The sequence below is a fragment of the Eufriesea mexicana genome, unplaced genomic scaffold (assembly GCF_001483705.2).
Source record: "Eufriesea mexicana isolate 0111107269 unplaced genomic scaffold, ASM148370v2 scaffold2551, whole genome shotgun sequence".
Classification (NCBI taxonomy): domain Eukaryota; kingdom Metazoa; phylum Arthropoda; class Insecta; order Hymenoptera; family Apidae; genus Eufriesea; species Eufriesea mexicana.
Window position 1 is genome coordinate 149,881 of NW_016910623.1, and position 22,028 is coordinate 171,908.

General features: G+C 47.7%; 1 protein-coding gene across 1 annotated transcript in view; it reads right to left on the reverse strand.

Moving 5' to 3' along the window:
• The window catches only part of LOC108550225 (zinc finger protein rotund), a 258,860-nt gene that overhangs the window by 118,886 nt on the left and 117,946 nt on the right, over positions 1-22,028 (reverse strand). The window contains exons 3-4 of the mRNA XM_017903920.1: positions 10,536-10,604; positions 10,401-10,452 (exon numbers count right to left, since the gene is read on the reverse strand). Of these exons, the coding sequence (XP_017759409.1) occupies positions 10,401-10,452; positions 10,536-10,604 (121 nt within the window). The remainder of the gene's footprint in view (positions 1-10,400; positions 10,453-10,535; positions 10,605-22,028) is intronic.

Consider the following 22,028-nt stretch of genomic DNA (forward strand, 5'->3'; position numbering starts at 1 on the left):
TGAAAGAATGGAACGTCGCGGGAGAAGGATGAAGGAGAGACCACGACTTCTTTGGTATTTCCAAAGGTTTTTCATTACACCGAGTGGCTGACGCGCGCCCTCGTCCTTTTTCTCCGTTCGAATTCTGCCACGCCAATGAAATTCCCTAGCCGGAGGATTCCCTGCCGCCATTTAAATCCTCGATGGATGGGCAAATCTTCGCTTTCCGCCCTTTCTTTCCCCACAGGTTATGATTTAACACCGATCCGCAACCAGGTATCTAAATATATCACGCGTATATGGTAATACGAATAGTTACCGTACACCCCTGTTCCTAGCTGCAAGCTACCCCCGAATTGAGAAAATGGAACATCTGAAGCGGAAAAAGTCGTTTTGATACTCTGAATAGACTGATAATTAATTAGAAATTTAATTCATTCAAATTTCGACTTTGAGAAAAGAGACTTGGATACCAGGATGATAAATCGAGAAGACAGAATTTTAAATTGCAAAGTATATTTAACACTAGGACTACCGATCTATAATATAAACACTTAAATATAACGCATGCAATTGGTATTAATTTGTGAGAGGTCCTCCCACACAGTTGTTGTCACTGGTTCCAGGTATCTTCGATGTAGGGGTGGGACTAGAAGGGACAGAAGGAAGGTAGGGACGAGTTTCGTCCTGGGCCTAGTGGACTCCTTAGTAAAGCTATCTAGCAGATCTTGCCTCAGATGGGGATATTATTAGAAAGTTTGCAAATTGTATATATAGCAAACGGAGGACTTGCAAAGAAGCCTAACCTACCCTAACCCTCTTTCAATTAGTAATCCATCTATTGGTGAGGGCGAGAATATACATAATATACATAATATACAGAATATACATAACTGCGACCCTATTTAGAGGAAAATCGGTATAATTTTCACCGATTAAGATAGCAATTCCGAAAATAAAATGTCCGAAAATAGGTATTTTGACCCACACTATAGTTCCCCACTTATAATGTACAGCAATGAGAAAATGTCAGATCTGCATTAACCTACCCTAACTCTCTTTCAATTAGTAATCCATCTATTAGCGAGGATGAGAATGATGCCCCCCAAAATTAATATAATATCACGAAAACAAAAGAGTATACGTAATTGCGACTCTATTTAGAGGAAAATCGGTATAATTTTCACCGATTAAGATAGCAATTCCGAAAATAAAATGTCCGAAAATAGGTATTTTGACCCACACTATAGTTCCCCACTTATAATGTACAGCAATGAGAAAATGTCAGATCTGCATTAACCTACCCTAACTTTCCTTCAGTTAGTAATCCATCTATTAGCGAGGATGAGAATGATGCCCCCCAAAATTAATATGATATCACGAAAACAAAAGAGTATACGTAATTGCGACCCTATTTAGAAGAAAATCGGTATAAATTTCACCGATTAAGATAGCAATTCCGAAATAGTCATTTTGATCCCCACTATAGTTCCCCACTTATAATGTTAAGACGACGTGTACAACGGTGAGAAAATGTCAGATTTGCATTACCAATCCGATGTAATCGCGACATCTCGCGTTGACTGTTCCGCTGTTATGCATTCGATATGCATGTATCATAAGCAGCCGAAGCGTATTGTGCTCGCAGCGTAATAAGAGTGCGAAGAGTAAAGCTGTAGCAAGCGAGAGACGTACGCTTGAATCGAGAGAGGATATTTCCCTTTTATAAATTTCGAGGCACGTTGAAGCACTGGATCGAAGAGAAAGGGAGGAAAGGAATAATCTTAATAGCCCACTCGACGGATCTTCGAGGGTAGAATTGAAACAGCGAGTCGCGAAGGAAAATCGAGTTTCCACCCCCGAGGAAAAAGGCACCCTCTTTTTCTTCCCCGCAGCAGGATTTCCCCGGGGTTAAGGAAGGGAGAAGGGTTTTTTCCCGAGCAGACAGACCGTCTGGCGATCGTCTGGCTCGGGGGATCGGTAGTTCAGGTGTTTTTACGGGTTTCCCCCCGCTTCGCCCCGGAGCTTTTCCCCCCACTATCGTTTCGGTTTGATGGCTTTTCCAGAGATTTTACCGCCCGGCCTTCGAGTTTTACGACGTCGTTGCTGGATTTTATATCACGACGCCGCGGCAGCTCGTCGATGAGCAACGACTCGATTTACACGTCGCTTTACAGAAACATATCCGCGGAACGAGCCCTTCTCGAGTTAAATTCTACTGCAGCTTCACTCGCTTCCAGGCGAGAGGACAGATTTTCGCGAGGAACACCTTCAGAGACGCTCCGCTGGTATTGTTCCCCGGATGCGTTAATTAGGTTCAGCTTCCTCAAAGGAATCGGCGATACAGGGATCCACGGAACCTGCAATTTTCGCTGCTTCCACGGACTAACGAAGACGTATGCAAATGTCGCGTGCAATGCCGATTTCTTCTGGGAGTCCTGTGATTTAATCGCGGACGATCGTGAAAGCATCAGGAAAGCGCTCAATTTTAATATTTCAAAACCTTTCCACATTTTTCCTGTATCAAATCCAAATCTGCTAACGAAATTTGTTTATCCCATTACGTTCCGAAAATCGATCTTTGATATATTCGCGAAGATATTCCAGAGACGGCTATATTTTCTTGGTATATAGTGCTATATAGTGGTACATACAGCACAAATCTCCTCTTGCAAAATTAATTTCGACTTACAATTATCTGATTTTCCTCGGATCCCTTGCTCTGTGATTTAATTGATAGAAATGGTGCATCGGGAAAATTTTAATATTTAAAAATCTTCTGAAATTCTTTGGAGCATCGAATGTAAATCTACCAGCGAAATTTGTTTGTCACCTTACGTTCCAAAGATCGATCTTTGCTATATTTACAAAAATACTCCAAAATGCTAATTTTTTCCTCAAGTATGGAGTAAACCTTCCCCAACAAAATGACTTTTTCTGCATCCAAATCTGACAATTTCCAAATCCAAAATCATCTCGCTAGATTCGCAAGCTCCATCTCTGCTATATTTCTCATTCCTTCCCGACCTATAGCATCAACCTTCCTCTACAAAATCAATTTTGATTTACAATCTGCCATTTTTTTCTCCAAGATACGGTGCTTGGGGGTTTCTGAAGGAATACAGGAAATCGCGAACCCTGATATCGATTCGTCACGTGCACATTTGCTTCTTTCCTCTCGACGTTTCTTGACATTTGACAAAAAGCGGATGATTTTCTTTAAAGATCTCTAGTTAAAATTATAACTAGAAGACAGCTGGATTATTGGAGATCGAGTAACCACTCGCATTTATGTGTCACTCGAGATTCCATTAAAATCGCTAATTCCTTTTCTGATTGTATATTTTCGGCTGTTAACTGCGCAATCCAAGCTGCTGAAATATTTACACCAGTCGCAGTGAATTATCCACACACCGATCCAGTTGACTTCGTTAATAGAATATCATACCTACCTTATTTGGCCCCTATTACCCGCGCGAGATATCGATCGTGTAAACTCGATAATCGAACAATTAGCAGGTGATATAATAATTTAGGCCACTGATCTGACCACTCTCTCGTGCGCGATCTCCGGATCCGTTCCGAACCGATATTTACAAAATAATCGGATATCGGAGCGATATCGAAGCGATATCCGATTCCCCAGTTCGTCCTCTCGAGTCTGCCCTCGTGAAATATCCATTTTTCTTCACGATCCTTCGAGTTTCGCGGGTTCGTACCGTGACGAACCGGTGACAAAAGGAACCCGAGCATAAGTCGACAACTGCACCTCTCGTAACACAACACCTAATCAATAAACCTCGAAGCAACCGACCCGTGCACCTTCTCCGACAACGTCGAGATTGCACGCGATTCGTAAAACGGCGTTTCGTAATGGCGCTCGTTTCGATTCGGCCGCTGAAAACAGGCGCTCCGTAGGCACACGCGTGGTGAGGAACAATCGGATTTACGACGAATGCAAATCGGGATATCGTTTTATAATCGCTCACCGTGGAACGCGCAGCTGTTGCTTATGAATCTCTGGTGAAAACGGAGTAGAGAACGACGCGAGACGACGCCAGGCGTCGCTGCGATCGCTGCTCGATCCTCGCGAGTTAGGCTGAGGATCGAGAGGTGGAGGATTTGCCGATATTTCGCTCCGGGCGCCATTTCGATACTTATCGTCATTAGCACAGACCTGCTTAACGACGCCCTCAAGACTACCCATTGCGAGATCGCCTTTTCGCAATGCTTTGACAAATTGGATCGATCGATCGAAAAAGATAGGGATTATGTGCTCGACAAGACGATGGAAAAATTTTTGATTCTTATTATTCGAATAAATTATGTTCTTTGTACCCGTTTTTCGGTAATTTATTAAGTCACTGGGTACCTAGAGATGATATCGACAAATGGATCTCTCTTCGCGAACATAACCTCGAAAATAAAGACGATTTTGAACGTCTTTGCACACTCGTGCAAGGAAGATAATTCGCGGATTTTGGAAATTATCCAAAATTTTGTAGAACTGGATTTGAAATTTAGGATTTCAAGTTGTAGAATTTTCGAGAAATGTTATTGATATGGATCCATCGATCGGGTAACTGAGTTAGGGACTGTGTGTTCGAGAAGACGATGGAAAACTATTCCATCGTTGTTATTCGAATAAATTGTGCTTTTTATAGTCATTTTTCGGTAATTTATTACGCCACAGGGTACCTAGAGACGATATCGACAAATGGATCTCTCTTCGCGAACATAACCTCGAAAATAAAGACGATTTTGAACGTCTTTGCACACTCGTGCAAGGAAGAAAATTTCCAGATTTTGGAAATTACCCAAAATTTTGTAGAACTGGATTTGAAATTTAGGATTTCAAGTTGTAGAATTTTCGAGAAATGTTATTGATATGGATCCATCGATCGGGTAACTGAGTTAGGGACTGTGTGTTCGAGAAGGCGATGGAAAACTATTCCATCGTTGTTATTCGAATAAATTGTGCTTTTTATAGTCATTTTTCGGTAATTTATTACGCCACAGGGTACCTAGAGATGATATCGACAAATGGATCTCTCTTCGCGAACATAACCTCGAAAATAAAGACGATTTTGAACGTCTTTGCACACTCGTGCGAGGAAGAAAATTCGCAGATTTTTGAAACGATCCAAAATTGTGTCGAAATGGACTTGAAATTTAGGATTTTATGATGTAGAGTACTGGATAAATATTGTTATTGATATCTCCGACTAATTACACAGTCGAGGAATTAACTCGTTGCAATGGAAGGCAGCTAAACCTTCGTAAAATTCAGCAGTTCAGTTGCGCTACACTGACACGGTCGAAGGGAGTAAGAGACGTTTATAATAAGCAGCTCTGCCACCAGGAAGTAATTAGACACCTCCATCTACCTGCAGCATTCTCACCAGATACTAATCTCCCCTTGATTACAAACTCCCAAATTGACCATTACCTCGAACGCGACTACCTGTTTCGTCCCGATCACCTGACCCCGAAATTCATCCCGATCCACTCTACCTACGGTAACCCTCGATCATCGTGAATCAATGTCTCTTATGTGTACTTTCACGACGTAGAAGAAGTCTCCATTGCTGATACCGAGTAAACGACAATAAGTGATCCTCTGGTAGTACACAGGAGGAGACGATGAGGAGACAATGAGAAGAAAATGAAGAGACAATGAAGAGAAGATGAAGATCGTCAATGAAGAGACGACATGGAGACGATGAAGATACGGCAAGGGGACAAAATGAAGAGTCAATGAAGAAATGACAAGGAGACGATGAAGAGACGATGAAGAAATGATAAGGAGACAATGAGGAGATAATGAAGAGACAATGAAGAGAGGATGAAGAAACGATGAAGAGACGACGAAGAAACGATGAAGAAACGAAGAAAAGACGACAAGGAGACGATGAAGAGACGGCAAGGGCACAAAATGAAGAGACGATAAAAATATGAAAAGGAGAGGATGAAGAGAGGACGAAGAAATGACAAAGAGACGATGAAGAGACAATGAAGAAACGACAAGGAGTCGATGAAGAGGTGATGGAACGAAAAGGAGACGACGAAGAGACGATGAAGAGACTAAGGGGATACGATGAAGAGACTACGAAGAGACGACGAAGGAAAAGCCTGACAACGATATACGCGAGATCGAACGGGACAGGCTGCTTAGCATATTCGTCATTCTAGCAGGAAGATCGCGTTAACCACCTGTGGCGACGCGGAGAGCATCGACGTCTCAGAACCAAAGGGATCGCTCACAACTTGTCAGAGGTGGTCGAGGAGTCGCCTGGATCACGCATAGGTGAAAGTCGTTATCCGTTCCATTAACGAGCCGAACCACGAGGCGTCATGGGATCGAGACAGTCCACGAGAATCGCTTCGTAACAGGGGAATTACCATGGCGAAGCTGCTTCGGTCATTAGAGGCTCCGCCATTCGCCGTGGTTACGTTTCGAAAACGGAAATCGTGACGAAACCTCGCAGAGGCAGAACTCGCGTGTTGCCTCGTGGCTTTTCGGATCTTAATGACGGTGGCTCTGTCTCGTTATTAGACAGATCTCCTTTTCTCTTCCGTTTCTGCTAGGCCCCGGCCAGGACCCACAGCTCCGCAGTCTTCGACGGGTTTCCCCTGGCCTAGAGTCCATTTGCTTCCTTTTCGAGGCTATTTGCGGCTCACCCTGTCACGATACCGTCCTCCTGTTTTTCTCGGAATACTCGATATATTGTAGGCTAGATGTTGCTCGTTACGACTTTTTTCGAGCCTCCTCGCGAAATCGCGTGAGGGACACGTTTTTAGGGATTTTCTTTCTCCACTGAACGATGAAATTGAGGTTCCCCTGTTTGTCGAATCGACTAACCTCGAGGAGCAAAAGGTGCAGGAGTCTGAGGAAGATTGGAAAATCGAGTTGACCGCCTTGGATTATGAACGAATTATGAAATTAGCGTGGAACAGAGCAAACAGCTGTCAACTTGTTCGTTGACACGTTGACTGGGATGACGACTAGACCCGTCACGATTCGTCCATATCGGTTGTCAATTACGTACTTCGCGTACTCGTTTTCTCGAATAAAGATTATACCTGGTGACACGTTTTTGGGGATTTTCTTTCTCCACTGAACGATGAAATTGAGGTTCCCCTGTTTGTCGAATCGACTAACCTCGAGGAGCAAAAGGTGCAGGAGTCTGAGGAAGATTGGAAAATCGAGTTGACCGCTTTGGATTATGAACGAATTATGAAATTAGCGTGGAACAGAGCAAACAGCTGTCAACTTGTTCGTTGACACGTTGACTGGGATGACGACTCGACCCGTCACGATTCGTCCATATCGGGTGTTAATTACACACCTCGCGTACTCGTTTTCTCGAATAAAGATTGTCCCAAGTAATGGGAACCTTTTCTCGGAAAGTTTTGCCGAATTTACGACCCAATTTCGCCCGGGGATTCGCGAATAAGCGGCGACGGTGTTGCAATGTAAATGCCGGGTGAAGTGGTAACAATGTTACTACGTAGAGCACGTTAAGTAATAACTCAATCTCTCGAGACGTCATTATCGTCGCCTCGCGTGTCTCGGAATCGAATGCCAGCAACGGTTTTCGTTCTGGGCCCGAAAATCAGCCCGCAGGGTTCGCGTAAACGTTTCCCTGGACTATTCCTTAATGCACGGATCGCATGACGTCGAAATTTCGGTCAAACCAGGCCCAACAATCGCTCCATGGTGCCCCGAATCCACCGACAGGCACTCCTTTCTCTTCGGAGTTTTCTGCCGATTCGCTGCCAGCCGACCACGACGGAACCTCGCTAATTCCTCGCTTCTTCCACGATTCCTCCAATTATCTAATACCCGCCGAAGTAGAAAATTATAGTTTTCAAAAATCCCGCTTTCCGTCTACTTCCAACTCGGAGCGTCTTCGTACTCGTTTCAAAAAATTGTATTATAAAATATTCCCACGAAAAGGGAGCAAAAATTCGAAACTTCTAAGCAGATGGGTACACGATCGAGATTTTGAAGAAGAACCTAGATCCATGGATCACGAGGGTTGTAGCTAATTGCGAGTAACTGGTGGAACGGAAGAGAGGCACGCGCGGACAGTGTAAAAAATATGGCGTTGAAAAAGTGGCGGTTGTTTTGCCGGGTTTCTTTCCACTTATCAGGTGAATCGGTACATGGGGCCCCGTCAGGGCAGGCCAACGTGGTGGGGAAAGCGCGCGTCTCGTAAATGGCCGATCTACACGACACGTCGCGCGTGCCATTGGCAGTGAAAAACATTTATGGAAACGTGCTTCACCTTTTACGAGTGAAGCCACCGATTACTTAATCCCTTCGGGGAGAGCACCGGGAAAAAATGGCGGTCTGTGAACGGCCTAGGTCATTGCCGGCGTTCCCTCTCGCTCCGGGAAACGCGGATCGATGATTTCAGCCGTTCCAGGAAACATCCCGATTCCTCGATCTCGCCTCTCCTACCTTTTCTAATTTTAATCCACTAACTTCCCGAGCCACGTCTAATTTCCAGGAAGACGCGAGTCCCGGAATTCCAGTTTTCCCAAAAGAGGTCCACGACCAATTACTATTTCAACCGAGATTGATTATCCGAGAATGAAAATTCCTGGTCGAATTCGAAGCTGGAGCTCATCGGGACGACGACCTAAATGTTGTCTAACAATAAGCTCGTTGAACGATGAAAACGAACGATCAAAAATATTACCGGTATATTACCAATATATTGTACCAATCGCACACGACTTGCGTGGACTGTCGTGCCTATTAGAAAAATATAATTCGGGAAAAATTAATTTAATAGATAATAAAATAATTAATACCAAATGATATATTAAATTAAACTACAATCGATAAAGGTGAATAATCGAAACGGGGTACAAATCACGGGCGTGACACGTGGTGTTCACATTCGACCCAACCGACGTACCACGAGCCAGGCCCGTGGTAGTCAGTTTCGGCCCGATACGTGTACCACGTGCCTGGCTCGTGATAATCAGTTTTGGCCCGAAAACCTGACCACGAGCCTCACACGTGGTCGTTGGGTTGACACGACCATTTGCTCCTACCCCTAAAGCTACGTATACACGGTGAGAAAATCCGCGATACTAAAATACCAAAGTCGGAGAATGCGCGTATAAATACCCATAATCGCGATCGCTAACTCGGGCCGAGGAACCGCGGAGCTTGAACCCTCTTCCCGAATTCCTGCGAGGTTCCGTCACGAACTAACGATAACGGAGGAACAGCTGCAAAAGGAATGACGAGAGACGAATTCGAGGGCTCGACCCGCAAAAAGACGACGGTCCCGAAGACCGGTGGCGAGACAGAGGTCAGGGAAACTGCAACGCGGAAGGAGGAAACCGAGACGGTGGTCCAGGAGGACGCGGGACCAAGGGAGGAACGAGAGATCCTGGACCGGTAACAGGTGAAAAAAAGAAAAAAAATGGACAAAAGGACAGGACGGGGACACGGCGGAATGATAAATTCGCGTTCACGCGTGTTTTTTGCCGGCTCGCAACGGCCCCGCTCCTGCTTCGATCCTAATCGACGATCTTACGTCACGGATGCAAAGTTACAACCGGTTTCAGACAGCGAACCAGCCTTACGAACTATGTTTACACGTAACGTGCGTCAGCTTCGGCCCCGTCTCTCCTTCCTTCCTCCTCTTCTTTCTCCTCTCTTCGCAAAGCTCCCGCCGCTCTCGGATTATTTAACGAGGAATCTCTGCTCAGCGAGATGAAATCATCACGAACGGATCGTTCGATCTGCCATTAATCTACACGTCCTCCGCTTCTTTCCGTCCGACGACGTGCGAGTGCCGACGCAAATTTAATCGCGCGACTACGATTCGCGAATGAAACGATTCGAATAATCTCGGAATTTTCGGCGTTCGCGAGAATCGACACGGGTGGTTCCAAAATTCGCAACCCCCTCGGCGCGCAGGAATCCCGGCTCGCCGCGAGAACCGTGGGTGTCCGGTCAACTCCAACCCCCGTGCTCGCATTCTCGAACGAGACAAAATTCGCGAAAAGGGGAAAATAAAATGGAAGGAAAAAGGAAAGGGAAATAAAAAAAAGGGGGTGAAACCGGAAGGGGGGAGGCGGTGGGGTAAAAAACAGAAAGAATAGAGTTCCATCCTCCGTGTCGTCGTTCACTTCTGTTATTTCAATATCCGCGAATGGCCGCACTATCGAATATTGAGTGCCAATATTTGCGCGCTCCTCGGTCCACGTTTATTCTATGTCGAAAATGTTTTTTCGGCGAAGGCAGGGAGAAAGAGAGAGGGATAGAGAGAGAGAGAGAGATAGGAGGAGGGTTGGCGATGAGAGAGGCGACCACGCATAATTAAACCACCTGGCGAGCATGCGTTCACGCCGATTAAGAGATCCAATTAGAGAAAGGCTAGAAGACGACTCACCTTTCTGCAGCTGGCCGTGGTCCGCGTTCATTTTCGCCTGCAACAGAAAGTGCTGCGCTTCACTAAGTAGAATTAGCACGGGGACCGTGAAAATTCCGGCCATTCTGCTAAAATATGTGCAAGCGGTTGGCTCACCTCGTAACCTTGTTTCGCGCCCCGTCCGCCACCCCAATAGTCGCTCTCCTTGTCGTGGGGGTTGCATTGCTGGAACAGAAAGAGCGGCGAGCCGTTAGTTTTTGCCTGGGACTAACTCGATCAGCCTTTCACTACCCTCCCGCTCGTTATTTATTCCTCCAATTTTCCCTAATCGATATCTAATCTCCCGTCTAATCTCTCGCGTAATCTCCCGTCAGTTTCACCCGACTCGCGCGCATCCAACGCGCTGCCAACGTCTGTCAACTGCGTCTTGGCTGCGGGACAGGGGTGGAAACTCGGTCGCGTTGGATGGAATGACAATTCGCAGGAGCGCGTAAAGAGCGTGGATAATTGATCGAGGCTCGTAACGAGAGACGGCGAGGGTTGACAGGGTGGTGGTGCGTGACACGCTGCGAAGCAGTGGAAGTAGCGAGAGCTGGCGGAGGCGTGGGCAGAGAGGGTCGACGATGGCAAAGAGGACAGCGAGGGGTAAAAAGCACCGTCTAGACACAACATAGACGAGGGTGGCGGGCTTAGCCTGTGACCTTGGGCATCACTCGGCCTTCCACGAGAGACAAACAATCCAACCCCCGAACCGTGTTTTTACAGGCATAACTTGTTACGCGAAAACGCGTACTCGAGGCCGTTGCCGAAGAAAGTAGCGAAATATCGCGTCAGTGTTTCGACAGAGAAAAGGAAAGTCGGAGAAAACCCACCCCCGAGTGTAATCCACTGTCCGCTAACGAGATTCCACGCGTAGGAAGTCTTTGGAAACCTTCCCTCGAAGATATTTCATCCCCCTCCCCCCCCGGGTTAAAAGTGAGGCTGTAAATCGGAATATCGGGTGTCACGAGAGGGGAGTCGCTTAAATCTTTCGAATTTGTTCCCAGTAAATCATCCGTCGTCTCGCTAATTGCCGGCTAGGGAGAATTTTTTCCCTCGATCCGTGTTCCCACAACACCGAGCAGGCAGAGAACGGGACGAGCGTGGGCGGTTTAAACGGGCAGCGAGGTACACGTATGACACGAGAGGGATGCCAAGGGACATTAAGGGATGACCTCGTTTCCCTTCTCACGACCTCGTGAACCACAGACGACGCTACCCTCCGCAACTCCGAGGACCTTGCGTGTGGTCACGTATCCATCTCGAAGGACTCGGAATGCTCGCGGTAAAGGGTGGCTCGTTCCAGACGAGGGACGACGTTACACGAGCGATAAGGTAAACGCGAACCCTCGGAATTCTTCTCTGCCCCTAACCTTCCTCGGGAAAATCGCAAAGGAAACGGCTGGAAAGACGTACCACCGCGATCTTTCGAGATATTTCATCCACGATTTTACACGGACTCGGACGTCTTCGAGGAAATTTTGTCTCTTTTTTAGCGGGGTGGGAAGAAGATTTCGAACCATTTCAACGAGATTTATTCTACCTTTATCGGAGGGTGACCCAGGAAGGTAGGTAGAACATAAGCTGCGAAATTTATTAGCGATTAAAAGCTGCAGATAAAGGGACCGTGCGACGAATAGGTCGTAAAACAATGGGAAAATAATTCTTCGAAGACGTCAGCCCCGTCGTAAGTCAACGTTGAAGCTGATTCGTCGATCGACCCAGTTCGTAAGTTCGAATCGATAGCCGGCCATTCGGTGCCGCCGAATTTTACGCCCCCATAAATCCGGTGGCGTAGGGCCGACCTAGAAACCGGGCTAAGGGACACCATAAGGCGTCGAAAGGGCAATGCTTTCGTCTGTCGCTCCACAGGTGGCTCGTGAAACGATCCGATTCTTGCGAGAAAGTCCAAGAACGCGAAGGGATATGCATTTCCCGTGCGAGGATGGTCAGCGCGGCCCTAACGTCGTGGCCAGCTCGCCCTCTCCGCGAACGACCGGATAAAATCCACCCCAGATATTGCCACCCTGTCCGCGAACACTTTTATCGAAACGAAATTTCCGCGCTTTCTCCATTCTACAACGCTTGCCTGTTGATCCATCGACTCGCGAAATTCCGAGGTCCACCGAATATCGTTCTACCTTCCATTCAATCGTGCGCCATTTGAAAATTCGGGAAAATTAATTATTCCGATTAATTTGTTATTTTAAACTCGCTTATCGCGCGAATTAATAAATAAATCGCGAATTATGGAATACTGGAAGAATTTTTCTACCCATTGATATATAAATACAGGCATGCTTCGACCCTCGCGATTGAAAATAAGAGAAAACACCGAAGGGGGTGGGAACCCCTCGCGAGGGGAAAAAGTCGTGACTCGAGGCGTGTACCGGAAGTCGCAGACACGATCCGTTTCTATTTTAAAATCGGAAATCAGAGGAGACAGCAAGGTGGAGTGGCTGACGGTGGGGAGGAGAGCGTGGTCGGGCAGGAACGGACCGATTCATCCCCTAAATCCTGCCGTCTGCCGGCAGATGGTATCGAGATCGGTCACGTGACGTTTCGGATCGGATCCGGTAATGAGAAGAATAATTGAAGAGCTTCGGGTTCCTCGGTCGAGCACTGCGACCGTCTAATGTCGCCCTTTGACATTTGTCTGACATTTCCTGCAAGGGTTGCCGACCCAAATCTCGCTGCTACACCTCCAGACGTATCGATCTCGACCATTTCCACCGATCGATTTCCCTCCGGATACGTTTTATCCGCGCTGCTCGGTCTTTGCCCGAACTTAAAAATCGCGACGAGGTAATTAAAGAGACGGATTAAAGAGCGGATGAAGCTCTTAAGCCGATAAAGCCCCGGGACGAGCGTGTCAACCCGCGAATAGCGATCTTAATGATTCAACGAGGACGAGAGACTTAGCGTGACAAGTTCGTTCAAAGTTACAGCCAAGATTCCGACGTGGTCGACGCGGAGGAAGACGACGGAGTCGCGGTGTATTTGCAAGGAAACAGACGGTAACGAAGGTAATCCCGGTGATCCCGAAGGCTGGCCTGCTTATGAGCCGAAAAGCTTTGACATTTCGCGAAGCAAGGGGCTCTTCACGCGCGAAACTTGCCCCGGCTGGAACTTTATTAAAACCGAGGCAGACCCTGTAAAATTTCCCCACTCGAGGCCTCTCCATTCCGTCACTAAAGCCCCGGAGTTGGTTGATCGAAATATCCACGATCACCCTCGAGCTTCCACCGCATCCTCTTTCAACCCCCGTTTTTCGTGGACACGAAACAGGCCCTTCAAAAATTCAACTCGATAATTTCCATCGAGCCGGAAACGCGACGGCGGGAGAAGGGTGGAGGGGGCGTGCGGGGTGGACGGGTTCGCTGGCTTCGTCCGATCCAACCCTTACGTCCAGGCGAAAACGGTGGCTGGAGGGGCGGGCAAGCGGGTGGGTGGATGGAAAAGGCGAAAAGGAGGGAAAAAATGGAAATACATGCTCCACGATCCCCGGATTGGTAATCCAACCTACCACGAGCAGCTCGAAGGGAAGATAAAGAAGGGAAAAAAAATACATTTTAGCTCGCATCCAGGCGCTGCAGCCACCCTCTCCTCGCTTCCACCCCCTTGGCTCCCACTCCGCTCTATTCCGTACGTCGGTGTAGGTGGTCGGGCCGATAGTCGAGAGAGCGTCCCGATAGCAAAAGGACGCCGACGCCCGGCGTCGGAGGGTGGCCGGGGAAAAAAATCACAAGGACGGGGAAGGAAGAAGGGGTGGGTCGGCGGGAAGAAGAGGAACAGCAGCGGAGAGAGCGAGGGAGAGAGAGAAGGAACGAAGCGAGATCGAAGGAGAGCAAGAAACGGGCTGGATGAAAAAGAAGGGAAAAGAGACAGAGGAAGAGGGCGCTTCGTGCCGCCTGAGCGGCGGGGTGTGGGGGTGGCGGGCGAAACGACCGACCGGGGAGGGAAAAAGGTGTAAAAAAAATAGCGGAGCCGAGGAAACGGGAGGAAAAAATCGGCCAGCCTCCGGGAAGGAGGAGCGCGGCCGGGGAACGAGGGGCGGAAAGATAGAAACGGAGGGGGTGGAAGGATCGCGTAAGGGTGCGAGCAAGAACAAAGAAGAGAGGCGCGATAGGAATAATAGCTGATAGAGAAGGCAGAATTTCTCCATCTCTTCCCAACGCCAGAAATTGAAAATCCTCCTCGTAAATGTTTTCTTTCCCCGGATAATGCTCGCGACCTTCCCCCAAACGCGATTATCGCCCCCTAGCTCTCCGGTAATACTTCTAATTACCCGGCGGAAAGATAAAACGCGATCTCCGTTCGTCCGATATCCGAGTCCAAGGGAGGAAAGAAAAAACCCAATCGAGGGTCGCGAGAAGTTTATCCAAGGACCTTGCGCGACTGGTCCTTGGAGAGGAGCGGATCGAGGAGGAAGGTCGATAAAACTAGCCAGCCTGCCGTGTATCGTTAGCCTACTATCAACGAAGCGGGGAAGCGGCGAAACGTCGCGTGGAAAGAAACGCGACGCGGGTAAACCCGTACACGCGTATGGAAATAGCCGAGAGCCCATGGATCGGAGACGGGGAAAATTCGAGTTCCCGAAAGGACAAGAAGAAGAGTGGCTGGTTGGCCGTGTGTCCGGCGAGAGATAGACGTCGGAGGGGACGAGAGTCGGAGGGGTTGGAAGGGCCAGGAGAGAACGGGCAGGGGTTGGTGGAAGAGGCGCAAAAAGACGAAAGGGAAGAAGACGGGTCGGGCAGGGGGTGGCGGCGGAAGAAAAAGGGGAAGGCGAACGGGAACGGGACGAAGACAGAGAGAGACGCGGTACGAAAAGTGGGTGGTCGGGTGAGAGAAAGGGAGAAAAAAGAGCGAGGGGCGGGAGGGTGGAGGCCGAGGGGCGACGGAGAGAAAGGGAGAAAGAGAGAACGAGGGGCCCACACGGTGCACATGCGTGACCGTCCGTCCGCGTACGAGGCGGCGTGTATTGATCAACCAAAGAGCGCCACGACGCCGGGCGTCCTTTCTGCGAGCCTTGCTTTTTTCGGCACGACGGCCAAGGGTGGAGGAGCTGCTAGATGCTGGCGGACGAAGGGGCGAGGAACGCGAGCGTCGGAGGGAGACCGCGACGCGACCTAGCCCAACAGGACGCCCCTCGTGACGTCACCCTCTCTTTTCTTTATCTGTCGTTATTTCCCACCCTCTGCTCCGCCGCCACCCTCCCGCCCTCCCTCGAGCTTTCACGCGATCGTTCCTTTCGCCGTGCTCCTCGAGACCCGACCACCGGCTCGTTAGGCAGGAATTTTTCTCACCCTGCCCGGCCACGATCGCCACCGAGTAGCCGCCAAGTTCGGGCAACCGAAAATTTTTCTTTCCCCCTTACAAACCGTACCAAACAAATAACCAAGGAGGGACGAAGGTACAGCGATGACAGGTTCTTCCATTCCATCGAGTTTCGCGGTCTACTTTACTAGCTTAATTCGTCGAATAAGAGAGAGGGGAGGAGAGATCGTTGTTATGGGAAAATTTGTTATTTTCCTGGTTTCGTTTACGAGAAAATTGCTCGAATGTTAAATATTCAGGGCGATAGTAGCATCGGAGGATATATAAATTGACGGGGAAGATGTTGAAAGCGGTTAAATGAAATCTGCCTCTTCCTAAATAGGGGTTGTTCATTGGGTGGTAAGTCGGTATTAGGACCGCAGTGGTGGCGATAAAAGGAAAACGCGGTGATCGAGGTAAGTTAGGTAAATTTTCGTGCCAAGCATCTCTAACGCGATTCTCGCCGGTGGTGAAAGTTAAAGCTTCACTTTCATCGCGAGCGAATTCTCCGCGGAACACGGTAACTAAGTGAACGGTAATTGTTTAACGAAATTATAACAAGCATCGTTGTGGAAACGGTTTAAAATTCCGGGGGAAGAGAAAGAGCAACGGGGCGAAATATTTTCCATGCTAAACACCGGAAATTACGTTCCATCGAGAATGAGCTTTACCCTTTAATTTTTCCACCCTTCCCGCCGCGCCGTCCTGCTCCATTTTCCTCCCTCCTTTTTCCTTTTTCTTAATTTTATTTTCGTTATTTCTTTCGCCGAGGAAGCGGAGAAAAGTGGGCCGCGAAAATACACGAAAAGAGGGAAACTTTGGAAGTTCCTTCGCGGATTTAATTTCGTTAAAGACTCTCCACGAGGACCATGATTGCCCGTTTCTAACCCTTCCCTTTTTCCTTTGCCGCCGTTTTATTTATTCCACCCCGCCGCCGCGTTGCCTTCGTTAACGCTACCTAAGTGCACAATCTCGTGTCTCCCTCGAGTGACGGAGTTAAACCGAATCCTCTCCATCTAAGACGCGTAATTCCTCTTTCAGTCCCTATAGAAACTTGCCCTAAACATACCCCAAGTGGTAAATAATTTTTTCCAAATTTTCACACCACCTATAATCGCCAATAATCGCGAAAATCCCTTCAGCGAGAGGCAAAATATCTATGGTAATTTTATCCTAATTCTTGAGTGACTGCGATAACTATAATAAAATTTTGGAAACACGATCACGAAGATATCGAATTTTAACGCTACTTTTTCCCGATTTTTAAGGATTTTTGACAGTTGGAATTTTGGAAATGCGATAAAATTTCTTCCACTTAGGAAACTAGCGCCTCCTACATTACTTCGATTATTTCTCGCAATATTTTTATCAACCCCTCGGTTTTCTTTTCGATTATTCTCCCCATAGTCCGCCCGTGGCACAGTCCAGGTGCATTGATCAGAACCGATGACTCGAAGTAGGCTAGCCCGTTCGATTTTTGTCTATCTTTCACGGTTAACGTCACCTTCCTCTGAAACCCTCGCCGTCTAACCACGCTGAACCTCCCTCGGAGACCCTCGCGTTAGTTTTTACGCGAGTTTCTTTCGTGGTCAATGGCCACGTTTAAGCACGGCTTGCGGCTTCTTCTAGAAAGATTAAGGATCATCGGTTGATCTCACGCTCGACCCCTTTTAGACGCCTTTTACGACACCCCGGCTACGAGTGAATCTTTTACTTCCCCATTTTGGCAGCGTTTAGGCATTCCCCGATCAACTCGGAGGGTACCGTTTCGTGAATCGACTTCGTTTCAGTAGCAAAATCTTCAGCCCAAGCTTTCAGATTCCGATATGCCTATTTAAAACGTTTCCCGCGAATTTTCTCGCAACATTCTGTCAAAGCAGAAATCCATTTAAAGACTAATTCGACGCGAGTGAGCTTCGGATAAATTCGAAACGCGGATTAAAATAACGGTTTCCGAATGGAGTCGCGAGAGGTCGGGTACCAGAGAGAAGATATTCCCGAAAAATAATAGCCGTCGGAAGGAGAGGCGAGACTATAAAATAGCTGAAGCTCGGTCGCCTCGCAGGCGATCAGTGCTTTGCCAGGCAAAGTGCATCCACGATGTGTATGTCGCCGGCTGATGGGTCGATCCAATGTTTAGAGAGGACTACTTAATTCTTAATGCCCCTAAAGGGCCTCTCGTGTTTAACTATCCGCCGGGGATCAACAATTCCCCGGATCTGTCCTCGAGTGCTATCCGTCGCGATGGATTTAGCCCAGTTCGATCCTGCGATTCGACGCTTCGGCCACGCTTAATTGCGCCCCGATGGAAAAATAATCACCCGTATCCTGTGGTCCTGCCACGCTCTTTCCTTCCAGACTTCATTCGCGGTCGTGAGAGAAGAATTAGCTCGAAGAGGTTCAATCCGGAGCTGGAATTCTTAAAAGTTTTTGACGGAGAGCAACGAAACTCGATAACTGACTTCAATTCCTTCGGATATTATAGTAATTTCTGTTGGATCGGATGCTAATCAGGCTAATCATGAAGTCTATTGCGTGTATAGTATACCTATTTTAATTAGACAGTCTTGTATACTAGCATTGTTCCGCTACGTCTTCACGATCAGTATCACTGTCCCATCATTGATCATCTCGAACTCAAGTTCACTGTCATGATCAAAAATTCCTAATATCTTTTGAGAAACGAATTGCTGCATAACGAGGCATAACACGTTCGGTAATTTTCAAAGTCTTGGAAGGCAAATTGACACTATGTCGTCTAGTGGCACCATTTTGGTGTCATGCGAAAACTATCGGGCAAATGCCTGTGACACCACGTAGGTATCATACGCAAGTGATGAATCAGTCCTACCAGTACCAGACGAAAGAATCCCGATTAGACACGCGGACGGTATAGCGTTCAAATGATCCTGCGAGTCAGAAGACTATTCTTTCACCATGACATGTCAAATGTCTCCAGAAAATGAATCCAATGGGAAAGTGGAAACCACAAAGGGTCTAAATACATTCGCTAACATTCTGTACCTGCACTGTACTGTTGGATGACCAATTATTATACATTGCATGACTCTTAGTCACTGAAAGGACCTAGCTGACAAAGGCAGGCCAACGTCAGAGTTCAAAACAGAGGCCAATGAGCATTTTCACCCATCCAAAGAGCAGGAATTTATAAGTACCACCGAAAACTGATATTCTTCATTTCCGACGTAGCCTCGTTGCAGAACTCGTATTGTATATCCGTTTGAGTGCCAAGCGACGATTTTACACTTCCGTTTCGTTCGAAGTGTCAGCGCTCTAGGCTGTCAAGCCTAAACCCTCGGTTTTTGTCGATGCGCGACTTTACGGCTACCGTTCCGTTTCAGGTAAATTAAAATAAAATTGGAGTAATATTACACTGTGTATGTGTACACCTTTTTAGTCTTATAAACAACGGATGTGACTACTTATGCTCAGAAGGGTGTCAGAACAACACTGCATCGAAAGAATTACAACTTATCGCATATGAGCAGAAAACGGCGCACTGGCGCTCTTTGGCATTTTTGATCGAGGAATAAAACAATCGCAAAAGCTACTTGACACTTTTGGACAGGGGAATAGCAAAGACCCGTGGCACTCAAACGGATACATACTATTATTAAACGAAATATATTACAAAAGATTAATCGGTCTACAACGTTCTCAGTCCGGGTGCCAACAGTACCACTTTTGATACTCGTGTGTTGCATCGTGCATGCTCCTATCGTAATCATAATCATACTTAACTCCGTGACAATCACCGAAACTATTAATATGGAATATCCCATAACCCGTGGCTAAATCGTTAATTTAAAAACGTTGCAGAGCCATCTCTATCCCATGCCGGGTAAACGAGGGAAACGTTGGAGAGTCTGTGGAAAGAATGCCGAGCTGGCATTAGAGGCTGACCCCGAAAGACTGATCGTCCTCGTTGGTCGTCATCTTAATGACTTATAGCCAGGCCGGCACTAATGACACAAGTCAGGGACGACGATCCGGTGGGTCTCCCCGTGGACCAGCGATTCCCAGAACAGGCCGAGATTGTGAACAGGGTGAACAGACTCCGACTGGAGTCCGTAGCAAAAGACGGAGTCGGGTTTCGAGTCGTGACAGAACGAAACTACGATCGACCGGCCAAGGTCTTCGACTTCCACTCGGCTCACCGAGGGTCCTGATAAATTGCTGGCAGCTGGCAAAACTCTCCTTCTCTCTGCCCTCTTCAAGGGGTTACCACGGCACACGTGGCCGCGAGAACCAACGGGTACGGGACCTGTTCCCGTCCAGTCGACCTAGACACCTTTTAGCTCGTATCGTCGATTCGGGGCGGCGGGGATGGACCCTTCCACGAGGGAACCCTGGCTTTCGAGTTTCAGTTATTCGGAGAAAGATGGCCGATGCAATGGAGGCAAAGATTCTTGCAATTTAGGCGTAACTTTCTCATCGCAGGACTTTTGACAGACTTTTGAAGAAAATAAAAGATAGTTCAAGTTTGGATGTTTGGATCGAGGAAATAATATAGAGAGTCTTCAGTCACTGGTCCAGTTATTTAGAATAAGATGGCCGATTTGGAGGCAAACATACTCGCGATTTAGGTGTAATTTTCTAATCGCAGGATTTTTGACAGACTTTTGAAGAAAAGGGAAGACAGTTCAAATTCGAATGATTGGATCGGAGAAATAATACAGAGAATCTCCAGTCGCTGGTCCAGTTATTTGGAAAAAGATGGCCGATCTGGAGGCAAAGATTCTCGCAATTTAGGCGTAACTTTCTCGTCCCAGGATTTTTGACAGACTTTTGAATAAAAAGGAAGACAGTTCAAGTCTGGATATTTGGATCGAAAAAAAATATATAGGGAGTCTCCAGTCGCTGGTCCAGTTATTTGGAAAAAGATGGCCGATCTGGAGGCAAAGATTTTCAAAAATTTAGGCGTAACTTTCTCGTCGCAGGATTTTTGACAGACTCTCGATGAAAAAGGAAGACAGTTCAAGTTTGGATATTTGGATCGGAGAGATAATACATGGAATCTCCAGTCGCTGGTCCAGTTATTTGGAAAAAGATGGCCGATTTGAAGGCAAAGATCCTCGCAATTTAGGCGTAACTTTCTCGTCGCAGGATTTTTGACAGATTCTTCATTCAAAAGGAAGACAGTTCAAGCTTGGATATTTGGATCGGGGGAAATAATACAAGGAGTCTCCATTTTTCTTAGCTCGTGACTTTTGGCAGTTTATTACGTTAACGACGCGGATTGAATCTCGGAGCGTTCCAGAGGAAGATCGGGTGGGTGGCACGTTTGCCAGCGGCATGAATCACCGAAACGGCGTGCTGGAGGTAATAGAAAATATGAATAAGCAGAAGAAGGGAATAAATGGCGGGGAGAAGAAGAGAAATTAAAGCACCGGTAATTTTCGTTCGTACCAAAAACCGACTGTTTCCCGGGAGGAAGCTGTTCTCCCCGACGAAGGAAGAACGCGACTACCCTACACAGAAACACGCACGTACACACGCACACACGTGCGGGGTTCAATGGATTATCTCGGTTCGAAGACCTTCCACACTCCTCCCACTTGCTCGCCGGCTATCTAAGACACACATGTGTTCCCACAGGGTGTCAGGGCCGTATCGCTTTCGTGGCTTTTTTTGTCGGCTAGGCCTAGGAATCGGGAGACAGGGAGAGAGGGACAGGGAGAGGGTCAGAGAGGAACGGAGAGAGGGTGGCGAACGGGACACACATGTGGTCTGTGTCACGTTAGCTCGCCCCTCCGCCCCACCCCGCGGACGAAACACGAAGGGCAAGAGGGAGGGGTGGGCGACAGGGAGTGATAAAATTCAACAGTTGGCCCCGAATTGGCGGCTCTTCTCTCTTGTCGCCTCGGTTTCCCTCGTTTCTAGGGGAGACCGTTGGCCCGATAACCGATCGCCTGGAATTTACGTGACTTCTGACCCTTCGCTCTGCCCGACTTTCCTCCCTGGCCCCGCGGAAAACAGCCTGGTCAGTGAACTAACCCCGGCAACGCGCTTTTCTTTATACACAAATTTCCTTCGTTTCACGCTCGCGAGATATTCCCCACGGGGGTCGCGAAATTTCACAGATAAAAGATGGCGTTGACCGCAGAACGGTGAGATTTCCAGGCTTCCAACCTAGCACCGGATCCACGGATCTTGGGGTTTTCGGCATATCGCGCTGCCAATCGCGTTATCTCTCCCCGAGAGAAGATACGAGGGTGAGGGTGACTCGAATTTCCAACCAATGATGGAATATTTACTACGCCTGTTTCAACC